General features: G+C 33.0%; 2 protein-coding genes across 3 annotated transcripts in view; one reads left to right on the top strand and one right to left on the bottom strand.

Moving 5' to 3' along the window:
* Positions 1-21,339, bottom strand: part of SNTG1 (syntrophin gamma 1) — a 795,508-nt gene that overhangs the window by 710,284 nt on the left and 63,885 nt on the right. The gene's annotated exons all lie outside the window — the stretch shown is intronic.
* Positions 4,726-5,127, top strand: LOC114501366 (peptidyl-prolyl cis-trans isomerase A-like). The gene has a single exon (XM_036031665.1). It carries the CDS (start codon positions 4,726-4,728, stop codon positions 5,125-5,127), a length of 402 nt encoding a protein of 133 aa, XP_035887558.1.

Raw genomic sequence — 21,339 nt, 5'->3', positions numbered from 1 at the left:
AAATGGAGTAAAAATAGCCTCTTCAACAAATGGTGTTGGGAGATCTGGACAGCTACCTGAAAAAAAAATGAAATTCGATGACCAACTTACACCATACTCAAAAATAAATTCCTGGTGGATAAAAGACTTAAATATAAGTCATGACACCATAAAAGTTGCAGAGGAAAACATCAGCCGAAAAATTTCAGACATCGCATGCACAACATCTTCACTGATATGTCCCCTAAAACAAAGGACATAAAGAAAAGAATAAACAAATGGGACCTCATCAAATTAAAAAGCTTCTGCATGGCTAAGGAAAACAGCATTAAAATGAAAAGAGAACCAACTATATGGGAAAACATATTTGCCAGTGATACCTCAGACAAGGGTTTGATCTCCAAAATATATAAAGAACTCACACAACTCCACTCCAGGAAGACAAAAAAAACCCATTAAACAATGGGCAAAAGACTTAAACAGATACTTCTCCAAGGAGGACATGCACAGGGCCCAGAGACATATGAAAAGATGCTCAGCATCATTAGCCATCAGAGAGGTGCAAATTCAAACAACAAGGAAATACCACTTCACACTGGTGAGAATGGCCATCATAAACAAATCAACAAACAGGTGTTGGAGAAGATGCATAGAAAAGGAAACCCTAGTGCACTGTTGGTGGGAATGTAGACTGATGCAGCCACTATGGATAAAAGTATGAAATTTCCTAAGAAAACTAATAATGGAACTGCTTTTTGATCCAGCAATTCTGCTGCTGGAATTATACCCTAAAAGCCCTGGAACACCCATCCAAAAGAACCTATGCACCCCATTGTTCATAGCAGCACAATTTACAATAGCCAAGTGCTAGAAGCAACCTAAGTGCCCATTAGCAAATGAGTGGATCAAAAAACTATGGTACATTTACACAATGGAATTCTATGCAGCAGAGAGAAAGAAAGAGCTCCTACCCTTTGGGACAGCATGGATAGAACTGGAGAGCATTATACTAAATGAAATAAGCCAGGCAATGAGGGACAAATACTGATGAGGGACAAATACCATACCAGTGGGTTTGGAGGGGTGGGGAGAAAATGCAGACAACTCTAAATGAACAACAATGAAGTAATTTATGAAAAGGATAAATAAATAATAAATAAATAAATTAAATTAAAGCAGGTAATACTACTTCACAGATACTAGGGTAGCTATAATAAAAAAAAACAATAAGTATTGTTGGCAAAGTTATAGAAAAATTAGAATTTCCATGTATTGTTGATGGTAATATAAATGGTGTTGGGAAAGTTGGACATATACATGCAAAAGAAAGGAGGTTAGACCTCCAACTTACACTATAGGCAAGAATAAACTCAAAATGGACTTAAGTGTTAGTTGCAAAACCATAAAAATTCAGGAAGAAAACATAAGCAGTGAAATTTCAGACATCTCCCATAGGAATATTTTGGTTACCAAGGGCAAAAGAAATAAAGAAAAAAATAAACGAATGGGACTGCATCAAGCTTAAAAAGTTCTGCAAAGCAAAGGAAGCCATCAACAAAATAAAAATAAAACTCTATGGCATAACATTTTTGCCAATGATACAGGCTGATAAGTGCTTAATTTCCAAAACATATAAAAATTATGCAATTCGACACTCTGAAGACAAATAATCCAATTTTAAAAATGGGCAAAGGACATGAATAGAAACTTCTCCAAAAAGGACATACAGATGGCCAACAGACATATGAAAAGATGCTCAATGTTACTAATCACTAGAGAAATACAAATTAAAACCACAATTAGGTATCAGCTCACACCTATCAGAATGGCTATCATCAATAAATCAACAAAAAAGTGCTGGCAAGAATGTGCTGGCAATATATGCACACCTATTTCATAGTAGCATCATTTGCAACAGCCAAGATCTAGATACAGCCCAATTGCCGATCAGTAAATGAGTGGATAAAAAAGCAGTGGTATATTTACATAATGGAATACTATGTGGCTATAAAAAGGACATCTTACCTTTTGTGACATCATAGATTAATATGGAGGTTAATATGCTAAGTAAAATAAGCCAGTCAGTGAAAAACAAATACCATATATCCTCACTTATATGTGGAATTGAATTAACAAAATTAACTAACAAACAAAATGAAAGCGGTGAGTCTTTTTCTCACTTCTAAATTTATATCCTGAGGAAAAATATTTGTGAAGCTAGTTTCTTGGGTCTAGTGACTCTTTGGTTTTTATTTTACTTTATTTTTGACCCTTTGCTCAGAGGTATTTTGATCTTTAATGTCTATGGTTTTTATGTCATTTTATCATAAGAAAGAAATACCATAGAGATAGGACACAGGCATAGACTCCTTATGAGCCTGGTGTTTGCACTGGTCTCACAGACAGGAAAGTTAAGCAGTTCTCTGCAGACCTGCATTTTTTCTGATAAACATTGTTGAGAGCCTTTATGTGGAAACTAGATGAGGTTTTTCATTCTGTCACATTCTGTGTCCTAAGAGGTTAGCTTGTGACAAGTTAGAAATATCTTCTCTGGTCTCCGTTCTTTGAAAGGTATCTGGTGGTGAGCCAAATAGACTGGGTTCCAAGTGTCTCTTTGTCCAGCTGTACTAGCCCTCAGGGAAGTTTGTCATAAGGGGCCTCAGCTGGAAAAATTCTATTCCAGTAGCACCTGACTGGTGCTACAAATGTCTGTGATAAAAAGGCTGTCCTCCAAAACAGAAAGGCTTTGGACATTATTACTGCCTTGCAAAGAAGCATCTGTGCTGCTATCCAAACAGAATGCTGTGTGCTCATACCTATTGAGTCTGCTAATGTATCATCTTTATTAAATCACATAAAAACAGAAATAAATACCTTGAAGGATTCAACCCCAGCCTAAGGACTCAGTAAATTAATGGTTCTGATATACTGATCTTGATATAAAAAAGTTGTCACTAATTTTAAAAATTATTGCCTTAACCTGTATTTTCTCTTGTAAGTGCCTATATGTTACAATGGCATCTGCCAGATAACTGCCAAATAAGCCACTACCATGCTAGAGAAACCTGTCATTGACCACTTAGGGCATATTAAGAAAAAATGGCATATGACATTGTAAAAGTCTGTAAGAATGAATAAATCATCAGGGAAGGTCATAAAAAAGACCCTGAAGCTCGACCTGGCAATGGAGGCTCCCCACCTACTTCCCTGTACCTGGAATGTGTGTTTTAATTGTCTTCCAATGTGCTAAATCTACATAGGGAAAGTTCCTGTTGAAAATTAAAAAAGTATATATTACTCATAGTCTCACAATATAATAATCAAAAATACAGGATATAATACAAAATGTGTCATACCAAGAACCATAAAAATCACAATTTGAAAGATAAAAGATAATCATCTAACACCAACACTTAGACGAATCACATATTGGAAGCTGATAAGAACTGTAAAACAATCACAGGAGTGTTCTAAGAAAGTTTAAATTCTTTTGAAACAAATAAAACATAGAAAATTTAAACAAAGAAAAAAGTTATAAAAATGAATGTTATGGAAACAAAAAAGAAATGGAATTAAAAATAACATGGTAGAGGAGCTCAAATCTGTAGTGAAGATGAAAGAGGATAGAAGGAGTGATCTAAATGACAGATCAAAAGGCTTAACCTCCCCACCCCTGTCTAAACAACAGGAAAAATATCCAATTAAAATAAAAAGGAGAGAGAAAGAGAAAGAGAGATGAAATAGCCTTAGGGACAGATGGAACAAAAATAAAATATCATATTGTCACATCATCAAATTTAATTTTATCTCATGGAGTGTTTTATACCTGAATTTCAAATATTCATCATGTAATACCTGAACTAAGTATCTATATATGTAAATCAATACTTTTATCCTACTTCAAAAATATGCAAAAGTTAGGTATATATATGTACTATATAGTAATCCTTATGTCACCTATTGAGTTTATTTAAGATAAAAATCCACATGGAGTTTATTTAACAAATATATGCTGCATTCAATATACATTCAAATGGTCAATTGTTTTCATTTTATAGCAACATTTGTAAACTGTGCCATTGTATTCAAATAATCTCATGTTCTTTTTTCAAAGGTTGAAACAGCAGGAAATTTTAAAATTTCTTTATGATGCATGACAAGTTATCATAACAAAATATATAATGTCTTACAAATGATTATCAATTTTTATTATCATTGGAATGAGTCACTACATTTTATACAATAAAATAAGATTTCATTTTTATTTCTTCAACATTCTGTTAAGCCATAATACTTAAGCCATTTTTATATTTGCACTGTTCCCAGTTTAGAATGTAAATTTTTATTTTTTGTTATAATGTAATTGTTATGATTAACAGTATAAATCAATAGATTTTAGAAGTTTACTAGACTATATGTTTCTAAATATTAGTATCAGAAACGATAGGAAAACATATTTGACTATCTGGTATTTCAGTATATTTTCTGTTGCAAGAAACAAAACAAAATATAATTCAGTATGACTCATGTAATAAGGAGGATTTATTAGCTCAAATAATGGAAAGTCAATGAACAAGGAGCTTTTATGTATGATTTAATTCACCAGCACAATAATGTCATAAGTGCCTTGCAGACACCGCAGCCCTGGATCTTCCTGCACCCAGACATTGTCAACACCATCGTGTTCTTCAACATTGTAAGCCCTTGGGCCACATCTCCTTCGATATATTTGCAGACAAAGCTCCAATGACAGCAGGAAACATTCAAGCTCTGAGCACTGGGTGGAAAGTATTTGGTTATAAAGATTCCTGCTTTCATAGAATTATTCTGGGATTTATGTGCCAAGGTTGTGACTTCACACACCACAATGGCACAGGCAGCAAGTCTATCTACAGGGAGAAATTTGATGATGAGAATTTCATCCTGAAATACACAGGTCCTGGTATCTTCTTGTCCATAGCAAATGCTGGATCCAACACCAATAGTTCCCAGCTTTTCATCTGCACTGCCAAGACTGAATGGCTGGACAGCAAGAATGTGGTCTTCAGCCAGGTGGAAGATGGCATAGATGTGATAGCCATGGAGCACTACGGGTCCAAGAATGGCAAGAACAGCAAGATCACCATTAATGACTGTGGACAACTCTAAAAAATTTGACTTGTGTTTTCTCTTAAACACCAGATCATTCCATCTGTAGCTCAAAAGAGCACCACTTCACCCTCATCTGCTTGGAATGTTCTATAATCTTTGTGTTCTCACTGCACTTCATTGGGTTCCATGTTTTCCTTATCCTTTCCAAGTCTAGCTGGATTGTAGAGTTACATATATGATTATGAAATAAAAACTAAACAAAACTAATAATGTCATAAGGACTCCAATTTCCTTCATTTTCTCTACTCTGCATCATGTGATATAAGGCTTATTCCAATACTGGCTTCCCTTTTAGTGCTAAATAGTCACAGGGCTACTTGCTTCTTAAGCTACTCAAGTATAGAGAGAGGATTTCTTCTGGAGGTTATTTCAGGAGACTAAGAAATTCTGTTTATTTGTTTCTTTAAAGGCCCCAGTCATCTCTACATTGACATTATTGGACCACATTGGATTGTCTGTCAATCACTACAACAGTAAACATTGCCAGTGGATGGGATGTTAGATCTGAGCAATTTGTCCTTTTCTATAGTTGAGATCAGTTGCCTTTACTTCTAATTTAAAAGTAAATTGGCTACAGGGGAAGTGTGGAAGGATTAATAAGAGGTGAAGTGGGTGGGAGAGGTGTTTTGCAGGCAAGTAAAATATCTATGGCAGGGTTTCATTAAGAGCAGATCCTTGGGATTCTGATAAAAATCTTAATTTTCAGTAACCATCACTTGCCATTGTCCTCCTCCTGTTTAGATTTAGTAAGCCACCAGCCTTTGTTGCAAATATTTAAGTGACTATGTTTCCAAAATGTACTATGAATTTCCAAACAAATATCTTTTTGTACTAAGTATTTCCCAATTTATGTAAAGTGACTTGGCCTACTATAGATAAAATCCATGTGGCAGGAGGGGATAGAATTTATGCACTTGTATTATCTCTATTAAAACTACTTAAGTTATTGTGCTAAAGCTTTTTGTACAATGTTACTTTTAATCCTTATAAAAATCAATAAAGGTAGAGGTATATTACTGTAATATGATATCAAAAATTCAGATTAAAGGACATTAATGTCCCTAGAATAACATGATCTTAATATATATGCTGCTAATCATTACCATGATATGTTTCTGCCATTTTGCAAATTTTGAAAATAAAACAGGAATAAACATCCTAACATAATCTTGGCTCCTTGGCAAAATCTTTTAAGTGGAGCAATGACCCTACGTCACCCATAATAAAATTCACCTCATCTGGATTATCTGGAAGAGGAGGGGACTCTTGGGCACAGGACAGAGCACCTGGAAACAATGACTTAATTCTAACTGATAATGCTATGTGAGCAAGCAATTAAATTGGGGTGTTTTCCAGAAAGAAAGCAACCAAATCATTTTTATGCCTCCTGGAAGTATTAGCACAATTTCCTAATACATACAAGACTAGCTCTTCTTCCTGGAAAAAAGTAAAATATCAAGGAATTCCACCAATAAAAATAGCTATCTTCTAAATAAAATTTTCTTTTAAGAAGAAAATATTTCACTCAAAAACATAGCTTTTTAATTAAAGACAAATAAACATTTCTATGGTGACATTTTGAAGTGTATTATTTTATTCTTGAATCTCAATTTATATTTTAAATTGAATAAAATAAAATTATTTTTAGTTAAGGTACTTAATGAAAACATGGTAATTCTTGCTAGGTTCCTCAAAGATTTTCCTAAAGAATATGTTTTTACCATAAGACCACTGCAATATGGCTCGGAGGGAAAAGAATTAATACTTAATCTTTAGCAGTTAACATTTATACTTTAAGTAATACAAAGAAATAAAAGTTTCCCTAGATTTTAAACAAATATAAAATTCCATTACATTTTTATATAACAGCTTTATTGAGATATAATTCATATGCCATTAGTTCATCTTTTGAGAAAGTAGTAATTGTGTTTTTAGTATATTCACAGATTTGTGACATCATCATCACAAACTAATTTTAAAACATTCTTATCACCTTCCAAAAACCCTCATACCTATTCTGCAATCTTCATCCCCCATTCTACCAGTCCCTAACAACCAAAAATCTATATTCTGTCTTTCTTGATTTACCTATTTTTGGCATTTCATATAAATGGAATAATTACATTATGTGATCTTTTGTAACAGCTTCTTTTGTGTAGCATAACATCTAGGTGTCTCCGTGTTATAGCATGTATCAGTACTTCATCCTTTTTATGGCTGTATAATGCCATTATATAGATAAACCACAGTTTGTTCCCAATGACATTGTTGATGGACATTTTGTCCCCTCCTTTGGTCAATTATAAACAATGCTGCTACAAACATTTTGTACAAGAATGTGGATATATTCATTTATCTTGGATACATACTTGTTAGTGGAATTGCTGGGTTATATATTAACTTTTATTGTTTTATACAAACAGTGCCCAAATCCACCAAATTTAGAAAAGGTGTCATATGTAATCTCTTAAATGATTTTAAAAATTGAAACTGGGCCTGGCTGGTGTAGCTCAGTGGACTGAGTGCGAGCTGTGAACCAAAGTGTTGCAGGTTCGATTCCCAGTCAGGGTACGTGCCTGGGTTGCAGGCCATGACCCCCAGCAACCACACATTGATGTTTCTCTCTCTCTTTCTTTCTCCCATGCTTCCCTCTCTAAAAACAAATAAATAAAATCTAAAAAAAAAAAAATGAAACTTGGACAAGGCTCATAGCAAACAAATAGGAAAATTGAGCAATCCTTCCACTAGTCACAGATTTTTTCCAAAACAAAGGGAAAATTGTACTGACATTAAAATTATATTTATAATATTTTACTGTGGAACTTCAATGATGATTCACATTAAAAATGTCACATTTTTATTGAAAATATCCTAATTACCACACAGAGAAATAGTCAATACTACATTTTTCAAGTCGTTTCTTTTTTTCTATTTGATAATTCAAAAAAGATTTAGTTGGATGTACTCTTTCATATTTGCTAAAATTTCTGACCATTTTTACTCCACCTCATCTCACCCCCTATTAGATGAACCATACTCCAAATAAACAAACATTTATAGGGACCCTTAAAAATGAAAGAATATTTCATTATCAATTATATGTCAGGTCATAGGATACACCAAGTATAAATATCTAATAACATATACAACTCAGAGATATCAACCATATAGTCTATAAAAATCACATTAAAGTTGGGCAGACAGTTCAGATAAAGGAGAAAATGCTCTATACTATGCTAAACAGTGATGGCATTGTGATCCTATATTTAGAGAAAAAAAAACATATGAAGTTGTCTTTTTAAAAATATCTATTTTGTGATACATTACATTCTTAAATGAGTTGGTTTCATCACTTCATTCCTACCTATAATTATTCATAGTTTTAAAAGATATGTAGGTAACAGAATTTTTTAATACAGTAAAATGTCTAGCTTCTGGTCAAGATGGCAGCATAGACAAATGCAGTACTCTCATTTTCCCATGACCATATCAAAATTAAAACTACAGAACAGATATAATTCAGAAACATTAAAATCTAGCAAGTGGAAGTCCTACAATTAAGAATATAAAAAGTAGCCACATTGAGACTGGTAGGACAGGCAGAGATGCAGAATGTGTCCCACACCAACATGCGGGCAAAAAAAAAATTGGGCAATACACCTTGTCTATGAATGTCTATGCTAAGGAGTGAGGAGTCACCAGGCCACCCATTCCAGGGTTCCAGTACTGGGTAGTGAAGTCCCCATAAATTCTGGTTGTGAAAACAATTGGGAATTGTGGCTGAGTGAAACAAAGAGATGCTGCAGTCCCAGGCAGTTCCCCTTAAAGGACAGACTTACTCAAACTTATACCCTCTTACTTCCAGAGCTGGGGCAGTAGCTCAAAAGCCACTAGGAACATACGAGGAAAAACTGAATTTTCTGGGATCAGGGTGAGAGCAGGAGGGGAAGATATTTTCCCAGACAGAAGTGCTGGCATCTCCTAGATGCAGAGTCCAAAACACTGGTTATAAGAATGCTCAGAAAACTTAGGGGAAGAGTAGATGAATTTAGAGAGAATTTAAACAGCATAAAAAAGGACCTGGGAAACATAAAATATAACCAATGTGAAATGAAGGATATACTAACTGAAATGAAAAATAATTTACAGGGAATCATTAGTAGAGTATATGAAATTGAAAATCAAAATAATGATTTGAAATATAAGGAAGTAAAAAACACCCAATCAGAATGGCAAAAGGGAAAAAAAATCTGAGAAAATGAGAAGAGTGTAAGAAGCCTCTGGGACAACTTCAAACATACCAACATTCACATGATGGGAGCTGCAGAAAGAGAAGAGGGAGAGCAAAAAATTGAAAATGTATTTGAAAAAATAAAGACAGAAAACTTCCCTAACCTGGTGAATGAAATAGCATACAAGTCCGGGAAGCACCCAAAGAGACCCACACTGAGTCACAGCATGGTCACCAAACTTTTGGCATTTTAATAGAGAACCTTAAAAACAGCAAGAGCAAAACTGTTAGTTGCAAAGGAGCTCCTATAAGATTCAGCTGATTTCTCAACAGAAACTTTACAATAGAATTGCAAGAAGTATTCAAAGTGAAAAAAAACAAGTACCTACAACCAAGATTACTGAAAAAAGTTATCATTTAGAATCAAAGGACATAAAAAGAGCTTCCCAGACAAAGAGAAGCTAAAGGAGTTCATCATCCCCAAACTAGTATTACGTAAAATGTTAAACAGTCTTTTTTAAGAAGCACAAGAAAAGGAAAAAAAAGTAAAAATATGAATAATAATGCAATAAATATATATCTACAATAATTATGTATATATTTGTATAAATATGTATGAACATATACATATATAATTTAAATTTAAGCAAACATGAAACACATAGAGTTCTCATTCCACAATATTAATTTATATAGAGAACAGCTTCGTAGACCCATAGAGTTGCCTACTTTAGGTAAATCCAATTGACTTTTGTGTTCTCAAATGATTACCTAAGTAATTCACAGAAAGCTAAATAATAGTGATACACAGTACTGGCTTCCATTCTGAAATTTAGATCAGAAAGCAAGAAACTCTCTTAGATCCCTGGTAATACTAAGGTCCCAGATTAAAAATTCAAGAGTTATAAAAATTCTAGTTATTAAAACTATAATTCTTCTGATAGTATTGAGTAATAAAATTTTGACAGTAGATCTAGATCACATCCAGGGAGAAAATTTAAATAAATATTTACATTATCATTACATTATTTCTTCAAAAAATCTATTTTTAATAGTTATTATTTTTGAAAGTCCTATAGTTTATTCACAGGAATTTTATTATTTTAGAAATTATATTCTCTGTTTTAAGTTTCTCATTATCTCCAAGGTTGATTGTGACAAAGTAATTCTCTCAAACATGCCATGTGAAGCTCTTAGATAAAATTAGAACTGGAGGAAAAGGGAAAGGACAAAGTCATGAAGAATGAAATGCTCTTTCTTTAAGGAATGGTTTATCGACATTGCTAAGGAAAAAGAAAACATATTGCTTCTGTTTTTTAACTTTATACCTAGATACATTTATGCAAGAATAATGAACAATACAATTCTTATTTCCAAGATTTATAGTACTGCAGCAATTCGACATATGCCTATTCCCTTGAAAAATCACATCACTTTAAAAGAAATAAAGCAGCTATAAAATATTAACTATATCCTTCTATTTCCTTTAGTTTCATATATAAATTTGAGGAAATGAGAGAATGAAAAAAATGAATGGTGTTGATGGGCTTGTTTTCTAAAATGACAAAAAACAAATATGCTAATTGAAACATTAAACAATATATATTTTCCAATGTTCAGTTATGCTTTTGAATTTCTAAGTTTTTGGTTGTTGCTGTTGATTTTATTTATTTATTTATTTATTTATTTATTTATTTATTTTTAGAGAGAGAAGGGAGACAGATCATGGGAAGGGAGGGAGGGAGGGAGGGAGAGAGAGAGAGAAACATCAATGTGCAGTTGCTAGGGGTCATGGCCTGCAACCTAGGCATGTGCCCTGACTGGGAATCAAACCTGCGATGCCTGGTTCACAGTCCACACTCAATCCACTGAGCTATGCTGACCAGGGCTGATTTTTTACTTAAAATTTTGAGTTGATGCATTTATACTATCTGTTAAGTGAAGTGAATATTCAGATTTATTGAAACTCAGAAAATATTGATGTTTAAAGAAATGTACTTTTAGGCCTAAAAAATAAAATTAAACTTTAGAGTAGAAATGAATGTTGATCACCAACTAATAAGAAGCCAAATAAATGATATGAAAGTAATAGAAGAAACAGTGACCTATTAAAAATGCATTTTGAGTGTAGTGGTCCAGCTGGTGATTATGAGGACCTTGCAGAGAATGTTCTGTTCTAGAGCTGGTTTTTCATTCTTCATTGAACACTGATGCCAGTATCTATTCTGTCAGTATTCTGAACATTTTTGCTACAGTATTTTTTCACATTGAGGAGTCAGTGTGTATGTCAACATGTGAGGGTAGGGTGGCAGGACCTTACCTGGATAAATGTGCCTCTCTGCCAGCTCTCTAAAATCCCTGAACTGATGAATGCAATTAAAGAAAAATCACACAACTGCACACATTGGTGCCACCATTATTTTATGGTTTCCAACTGGGTTCAACTTAGTTCTCAACTCTGCCCTCCAGTCCTTCCACAACAATATTTTCTCCAATACTCCTTAGCAGGTAAATTTTCCAAATTGTCCATTCTTATACTCCAAACCTTGAGGACACCCAATTAAGAAAATAATCTTGTCTTTAATTTTCCTTAAAAAATTTAAAAATACCATCCTCAAAATTTACCCAAAATTCAATAACTATACCCATAACTGAATCTATTTATTTGTTTCATTTCCTGTTTCATAGTATATTGTGTGGACTTGTACAACTTAAAGTAGAACTCTCATCAGACTTTGGGATTTTCTCCACTCTGAAATTGTTGATGTCTCATTAATTCATTATTTCTTTTCCTCTTGTTTAATTAGCCTCTATCTCTTAAACGATGTTTCTCAATCTCTGGATTTTTCTATCTTAAAATAAAAACGAAGTTCAAAACATTACTATTAAACCTCAATATTCTTATTTAAATTATGAGGTAATGTGGCTAGGCAATTACTATATTTTCTCTAGCTTTTACATTTTATTAATGTAAAGACCTATGGGACTTTGAGGTACTAAAGTGTCCTTTACAGCATCTTAATATCTAGAATAATTCTAAATGAAATCAAGAAGTATGCATTATTGTTTTAATACCCTATCTTTGGTGTCTCCTCTAAACCATTCAGTGTCTTGTTCTCTAGACTTTTCCACCAAAAACATTGCCAGTTTTCATCTCATTATTTCAGGCTTGAGAAAAAAAATGAGTATCATTATTCAAAACTGAATGGCTATTATTAGATAAGATTTAACAGTTCTTTCAGCTTTGAAGTAATACTATTTCATTGGATTATCCCAATTCAATACACAGCTCTTTATAATGTCTCTTTGTAAAAAAAAAAGTAACAATCTTGATAATTATACCTAATATTAATTAGGTAGAGAGTAAAAAAATTACTTTTTCATGTGTCATTTATGCCATCTAACACAAAGCACATTTATACAATGAAAAGATTTTATATATTTGCATATGCATATACTTACATATATATTTATAACAAGTTGAACACTGAAAAGTTATATAATACAATTCAATAAACTATAGAGTAATGGATATTTTAGAGGACTAGTATACTATGTTGTAATTGATAGAGAGTAGAAAAATTATAGAAGGAGAAAATATTTTCTCACACATTTACATGCATAAGAATTGAAAGATGTTTTCAATAGCAATAGGAGAGTTCATCTAATATTCCACTCTGGGTAATCAGTACCATAGTTTCTTTAACACAGAACCCATGGAAGAAAAGTAGTATGCTCATCTTAGGATGAGAAGACTTTCACATATCATTCTCCTTGATTATTTAAAAGATATAATAATTTTAAATGCACATATATACATGTAGCATACATATAATGACTCATTTTTTCTTCAAAAAGGAAAACAAATCAGGACATATACTCTGCTTTCAGGTTCCCAATGTCTTATGCATTTAAGGTCTCACCAAGAAAGTGAGTGAATGGAAAACCACAATATTAATACTACTGGTTATATTCACAAAAAGCTGATTTTACCATTTCCATGGGCATTTTATTTACTAAAAATAAAATTTTAGCATTACACCTTGAATTATGTCTGTAAATTAATGGTTAAAGAAATTTTTAAAAAAGTTGCTCTCAAGAGGTCTATTACTAGATGAAATCCACTTTTAGCCTACAGAGATAGTGAAGTGTTTTAATCAGGGAAATGTACTGTTAGAATTATCAGTACATTAAATGTACTGTTAGAATTAACAGTACATTTTATTATCTTTTTGCTGATTTTAGACATCATGAAAGCCAGTTTAAAGTTTCTTCCAACATTACCCATGTCAATGCATTTCTGTGGGACTTTCCAAATAACTAGATCTGAAACTCTGTGTGCACTTATTATTTTGGCCCATCAAAATTCCCTTTACTACTAAGTGCCCCCGTATATAATGTAAAAGTCAGCCTGCTTTAAATCACTACTGGGGGAATCCATGCAGAGAATCCTATGAAATAAAATGATAGTTTTCAAACTATATTAAAAATATAATGAAAATATTTCTCCAAAATTTACTTTGTGATTTATAATAAGAAATACATAATTGGTCTTTGTTCTTGTTTGTCTCATAAAGTTCCTAAAACCCTTGGAATTTTCCTGTGATAAGAACAATAACAGTATATTGATATTCATAAGTGAGACAAATGGTAATGGGAAAATGTAATAAAAAGTGAACTATTAAAAATAAAAATAAAATGAAAAATTAAAATTAAAAAAATCCTTTCCAACCAACCACATCTGAGTTTACAAGGTCTATCCAGAAAAAAATACAGTCATTATTATTATAAGAAGAATGGTTTGCACGACATTGATGTAACCTAGCAGCCAAGGAGAGTGGAATGGAATGCACATGTGTGAACAATCATCACTTCACTGTACTAGTCAGTGGGGGTGAGAGACATCATTTAGTGAGCATGTATATTGTGTGGCCATCACATTCAAAATGACTGAGCCAACAGAGCAATGAATATGCATCAAATTTTGCAGTAAGCTTGAACATTCCTCCACAGAAACTATGCAGATGATTCAAAAGGCCACAGCCATGGGCAACTAGAGACTGGCAGCTTCATCACTACAATGTGCCCACTCATCCACTCATGCATCACGTCTTGTGCAGAGGGGTTTTTTTGTTTGCTTGTTTTTGTGTTTTTTGTTGTTTTGGGGTTTTTTTTTGCAAAACACAAATCATCCAGGTGACTCAACCACCCTACAGCCCAGATTTGGTGCCCTGTGACTTCTGGCTTTTCCCAAAACTAAAATCACCATTGAAAGGAAAGAGATTTCAGACCATCGATGATATTCAGGAAAGTATGACTGGGCCTGATAGCTATTGGGAGAACTGTGTGAGGTCCCAAGGTGCCCACTTTGAAGCGGACTGAGGCACCACTGCCCATGTACAATGTTTCTTGTATCTTGTATCTTTTTCAATAAATACCTCTATTTTTCATATTACATTGCTAGATAATTCTAGACAGACCTCAATATGTTAATGAGATAACTTTTGGAAAGCGCCTAAGGATCAGGACTGGTTGCCAGAAGAATCAACAATGTTATTAGATAATTGGGACCTTTGGTCCCATCACCTGATCTCCTCAGAGGGAACAGGGGCTAGAGGTGGAATCAATCACCAATGGCCAGTGATTTAATCAATCATGCCTATGTTAAAAAAGAAAAAAATAATAATGTAAAATTCCAAAAGGACTGGAATCAGAGAACTTCTAGGATGATGAACATGTAAAGATTCTGGGAGAGTGACTTGCCCAGAAATCATGGAAGTTCTGCACGACTTTCTACTCCCTTGTCCTATGCATCTCTCCCATCTGGCTCTTTCAAAGTTACATAGGCTTGTATACTAAACTTGTAGTCTAGTAAGTAAGCTCATTTTCTGACTTCTGTGAGGCACTCTAGCATATAAACTGACCCTGAGGAGGGGGTTGTAGGAACCTCCAATTTATAGACAGTTGGTCAGAATCACAGACACCTATACTTGCAACTGTTATCTGAAGTGGGTGCAGTCTTGTAAGAATAAGCCCTTAACCTGTGGGATCTGACAATCTCTAGGACACCAGGTCGGTGTCCTCTGAGAACTGAAGACTTGTAAAGTAGTGTAAAAAAAAAGAAGAAAAGAATCACAATTGGTGTCAAAGTTGACAAATGTCAAATTCCAATATGTAAAATTACTAAAAGTCAGCATGCTCTGGTTGGTTGACTTGCTGAAATTGAGCGGTCATTGTAGTCCTTCCTCATTTGCAGCTCTCAAGCCTCTTCCACTCACACCCTTACCTACACTACAATGGGATACCATTTCTGAAAATTCCTTATTTTGTTACATTCTTAGTCTAAAAACTATTACAACATAATTTGAAAGTTTCCTTTGCCATTTGAAAATTTACATTATATAACTGCAAAAATATAGTCAATGTATGTATACATTTTAGGGTTCTTCAAATTCTATGCCAGCATAGGAATGCATACTATAAGGGAGGCATAATAGGCAGTACAATATTAGGGAAGAATAATAGCAAGAGAAAAGATGGAAGACTTTTTCATTATGGGATTTAAGTTTTTTTATAGCTTTAACAAGATTTAATTCACATATCTTACTATTCCCCTATTTAAAATCTATATAGGGTTGTTCAGATATCACCAGTGTGTAATTTGAGAACTTTTCATCAAACCAAAAGTAAACACAACACCCATTAGCAGTTATACCCTATCCTCCCCTCCTCTATCACCTTGTAACTGCAATCTACTTTTTGTCTCTATGAATTTGCCTATTCTGGACATTATACAAATATGAGATCATAAACTATGTGCTCTTTTCTGACTGTATTTTACTTAAAATAATGTTTCTGGGGTTCACCCATGTTGAAGCATGTATCATCACTTCATTCTTCTTTTTTTCAAATATTCTTCCACTTTATAGATATACTATATTTTGTTTATCCCTTCATCAACTGGGTATTTGGGGTTTTTCTACCTTTTGACTATTATGAATAATCATATTGTAAGCATTTGTGTACATTAGTTTTAGGTGTACATAAATGTCCATTCTCTTGGGTACATCACCAAGCACCAGAATTACTAGATCATATGGTAACTCTGTTTAACACTGAGGAACTGCAAGACTGTTTTCAAAGGTGGCTGCACCATTCTACAGTGCCACCAACAATGTATGAGGTCTTTCCACCAATACCTGTTACTTTCTTTCTGATCACAATTGTCCTAGTGGGTGTGAAGTGGCATCTAACTATAGTTTTGATTTACACTTTTCTTTTATTTTTATTTTTTGATATTGTTTTTATTTGTATTGAATGAATTTGATGTGTAACATTGTATAAGTTTAAGGTATACAGTGTGTTACTTTGATATAAATATATAGTCATATATCAAAAATGATTGCTGATGTAATGATGTTACATTACATAGTTATAGTACAATATTATTGCCTGTATTTATTATACTGTGCCTTAGATCTCTATGGCTTGTTTATTAATTGTTATTTTTAGTGTATATTTTTTTCTTTTGAATATTTTTATTGTTGTTCAAGTACAGTTGTGTCCATTTTCTCCCCACCAGTTCCCCAAACCCCCACCATCCCCAATTCCTACCCTTGATCTTACCCCCTTTGGTTTTGTCCATGTGTCCTTTATACATGTTACTGAAATCCCTTCCCTCTCTCCCCCATTGTCCCCTGCCACCTCCCTTCTGGTTACTGTCAGTTTGTTTCTAATTTCAATGTATCTGGTTATATTTTGCTTGCTTGTTTGTTTTGTTGATTAGGTTCCACTTACAGATGAGACTACATGGTATTTGTCTTTCACCACCTGGCTTATTTCACTTAGCATAATTCTCTCCAGATCCATCCATGCTGTCTCAAAAGGTAGGAGTTGCTTCTTTCTTTCTGCTGTGTAGTATTCCATCATGTAAATCCCACTGCTGGAATTATACCCTAGGAACCCTGAAACACCAATTCTAAAGAACCTGTGCACCCCAGTGTTCACAGCAGCACAATTTACAACAGCCAAGTGCTAGAAGCAACCTAAGTGTCCATCAGGAAATGGATGGGTAAAATAACTATGGTTCATTTCCATGATGATTTACACTTTTCAAATAGAAAAGATGGTGAGAGCATCCTTTCATGTGCTTACTGACCACTTCTATATCTTACTTTGGAGAATAGTCTACTCAGACTCTGCTAATTTTAAAGTGGATTATTTTCTTTTTATTATTAAATTATGAGGTCTTTATATACCTGGATATAAGCTCATTATGAGCTATATAATTTGCCAATTATTTCTCCAGTTCTGTCAGTTCTCTTAATAACTTAAAAAATGCAAACAATTTTGATGAAATCCAATTAATTTTTCTGCTTTTTGAGTTTCTTTATCATATCTAAGAGAGCTTCACATAACCCACAATCACAAAGATTTTCTTACACATTTTCTTCTAAAAGACCCCTTAGTTTACATCTTACATTTAGTTTAGTGATATATTTTGAGTTCGATTTTGCGTGTTGTGTGAGGAAGGAGTAAAACTTTGTTTTTTCATGTCAGTATCTAGTTTCCCCAGCACTCATTTGTTAGCAAGTCTTCTCCTTACCCATTGAGTGCCTTGGCACAAATAGAAAAATGGGTTGACCATAAATATAAATGCTTATTTCTAGAATCAAAATAATCTATATACCAATATCACACTGTCTTTTTATTACAATGAAATTTGAAATGTTTGTGGGGGATTGGGTAAATAGTATACAGGGTCATTTATATTATTTTTTTAAAGATTTTATTTATTTACTTTTAGAGAGAGGGGAAGGGAGGGAGAAAGAGAGGGAGAGAAGTATTAATGTGTGTGTTCCTCCCATGTGCCTCCTACTGGGGACCTGGCCAGCAACCCAGGCATGTGCCATGAGAGGGAATAGAACTGGTGACTCTTTCATTCACAGGTTTGTGCTTAATCTACTGAGCCACACCAGTGAGGGCTACATTGCTCCTTTTTTATTATTTTGATGAGATAGGCTTATCTATTTTTGAAAAAAAATATATAAGGACTTATAATATGTACAATTCTTTGTAAGCATTGCCTTAGCTGCATTCATCAGTAAGTTTTTGAATGTTGCATCTCCCTAATTGCCATTATGATTTATTCTTTGACCAGTTGGTATTTAAGAGGATTTTAATTCCACATATTAGTGAATTTTCTAGTCTTTCTTCTGATATTGATTTTTACATTTTAATTGATTTTTATAGAGAGAGAAAATGAGAGAAAAAGAGAGAGAGGAACATCACTTTGTTTTTCCACCCATTCATGCACTAATTAGTTGGTTCTTGCATATACTCTGACTGGATATTGAACCTGCAACATTGGCAAATGGAAATATCCCTCTAACCAACTGAGCGACCCAGCCAGGGCCTGATATTTATTTTTAATGACACTAATCTTGATCTAAGAACATACTTGGTATAATTTCAATGGCTTTGAATTTATTGAGTTTTGTTTTATAGCCTAATATATGGTCTATCCTAAAGAATATTTCAAGGGCACTTGAGAGCTGTTGTTGAGTGGAATTATAATGTTGATCAAGGTGCCTTTTTCCTTATTGATCTTCATTTTAGAATTTTAGATGTTCTATCCATTATTGAAGGTGGTTTCTGATGAGAAGTTGAAAATTCATGCTATTATTTTTTAACTTTCCACTTCTCCCTTCAATCTTGTTACTTCTTGCTTCATCTGTTTTGAAGTTCTGTTATTAGACACACATATACATATGATTGTTATATATTCCTGAAGGATTAACACTTTGCATTATCAAAATTTTCCTTATTATCTCTAATACTCAGTGTTAGTGTTAAAGTTCATGTTGTCTGATGATACAATAGTATAGCCACTCTACTTTTTAAGATTGCATGATATATCATCATCCATCCTTTCACTTTCAGTCTACTTGTTTCTTTTAAATCTAAAGTGTGTGTCCAATAAGGGTTCATTGTTGGATAGTTTTTAACCAATCTGAAAACGTATGCCTTTTGATTAGATTTGATTGAATTCATTCATTCACATTTAACGTTATTATTGACTTAGTTGTATTTATATTTGACATTATATTTTGGTTTTCTATATATCTCAGGTCTTTTTTATTTTTTGTTATTCCTCTTTAATTTTATTTTTACTATTTTTATTTTATAATTTTCCTTTAAATATTTTACACTATATATTTGAGACATTTCCTTAGTGATTGTTCTAAAGTTAACAATGTTCATGTTAACTTATCAAAATATATTTCAGATACACACTAAATCCAGTATTTATATATAAATGTGACTCCTATAAAACTTTCTTCCCTCTCTTCTTTGTTCTATTATTGTGTTACAAACCTGACAATACATTCTTGTAATTATTACCTTATGCAATTATATGTCTTTTAAATAATCCAAGAGAGTGAAGGACAGCAAATACATATTTGTAGATATTTGTAATATTAACCTTTTTAATGTGACTTTTTCATAATTTTTTCCTGTGGACTCACTTTATCCTCTAGTGTTATATACTTAATTTAATATAGCTTTGCTACCACCCACATCCTTGTGCTCTTATTGTCAAATTGTTACATTTCTACATGTTAAATGACTGATAATAAAATTATGTACATCAGGTAGGAGAGAACAGAAAAGTAAATCTTCAAGTATGCTGTCTTTTAATTACCTAATTACTTTAGCATTACTCTTCTTGATGTGTGTCTATTTAAACTATTTTACTTTATAAGGTTACTTGTTTTCAGTCCAAGGAACTTCATTTAATATTTCACTTTTTATACAGCAGGCCTAGGAACAACACATTTTCTCATTTATTTTTGTTTAGGAGATGCTTTTGTATTTTCTTTACTTTTAAAATATAGTTTTACTGAATATAAGATTCTTATTTGACAGATTATTTTTACCTTTCAGCATGTTTAATGTGTCATCTCATTGATTTCTGGCCTCTGATGTTTTTGATGAAATTTCAGGAATGAATTTTATTGGAATTTCTTTGTAAATGATGAGTTATTTTTTTTCTTTGTGCTTTCAAGATTATATCTTTATCTTTGACTTTCAATATTTTTTCTATGATAATCATTTTCTTTATGCTAATTAGAGTATGTTGAGTTTCTCTAAAGTCTAGATTCATTTTTTCTTTTTCATCCATTTAGGAAAATTTCCACTATTATTTCTTCAAATATATTTTCTACTTTTTTACCTCTCACCACTCCTTCTGGTACTTCCATTATTCCTATGTTTGTTATTCCAGAAGCTCTGTGGAATGTCTTTATTTCTTTTCTGTTCTTTAGGTTGCATAATCTCTCCCAATCTACCTTCAAGTTTGCTAATACTTTTCTGCCAATTCAAATGTACTGATCTAATAAATTCTCAATTTAATTATTTATCATACTTTTCAACTTCAGAATTTTGATTTTTTAAATAATTTTATCTCTTTATTTATATTGCATATTTGATGAGGCATTCTCATCACACCTTTACTTCATTTGCATTAGTTCTTTGAACATAATAGCTGCCTTGAAGTCTTTCTCTGCCAAATCTGGTATCTGGGTCCTCTCCAAGGTAGTTTCTGGGTTTTCTGGGGCTTTTTTTTCCCTTTGTATGGGTCACTCTTTCCTTTTTTCTTTTCTTTATGTCTATTTTTTGTTTAAAATTGGACATTTTAGAAAAAAATTATAATACTCTGGATACTGATTTCTAACCTATTCTCCCAAGTCTTCTTGATTTCGATTCCTTGTCTCATTACTGGGTTAGACTATTTTACTGAAGTCTCTCCCCACGTGTGTCACATCTGATGTCATTTCTCAGAAGTCACAGACTGTTTGCAGTTACCCTGAGATGACAGTGTTTTTTTTAGAGCTCTTGACTGTCTCTTTCCTTGATTTCTCTGTTAAGCTATTTCTGTTTATACCATACCTTATTTGTCAGTGTATACTAATTTC

This window comes from Phyllostomus discolor, chromosome 7 (genome assembly GCF_004126475.2).
Source record: "Phyllostomus discolor isolate MPI-MPIP mPhyDis1 chromosome 7, mPhyDis1.pri.v3, whole genome shotgun sequence".
Lineage (NCBI taxonomy): Eukaryota > Metazoa > Chordata > Mammalia > Chiroptera > Phyllostomidae > Phyllostomus > Phyllostomus discolor.
Note: the sequence above shows the minus strand (reverse complement) of the source record. Positions and strands in the feature narration are given on the sequence as shown.

What these genes read in the sequence shown, in the direction of transcription:
- LOC114501366 (XM_036031665.1), top strand. Translation starts at nt 4,726, where the DNA reads ATGACAGCAGGAAACATTCAAGCTCTGAGCACTGGGTGGAAAGTATTT.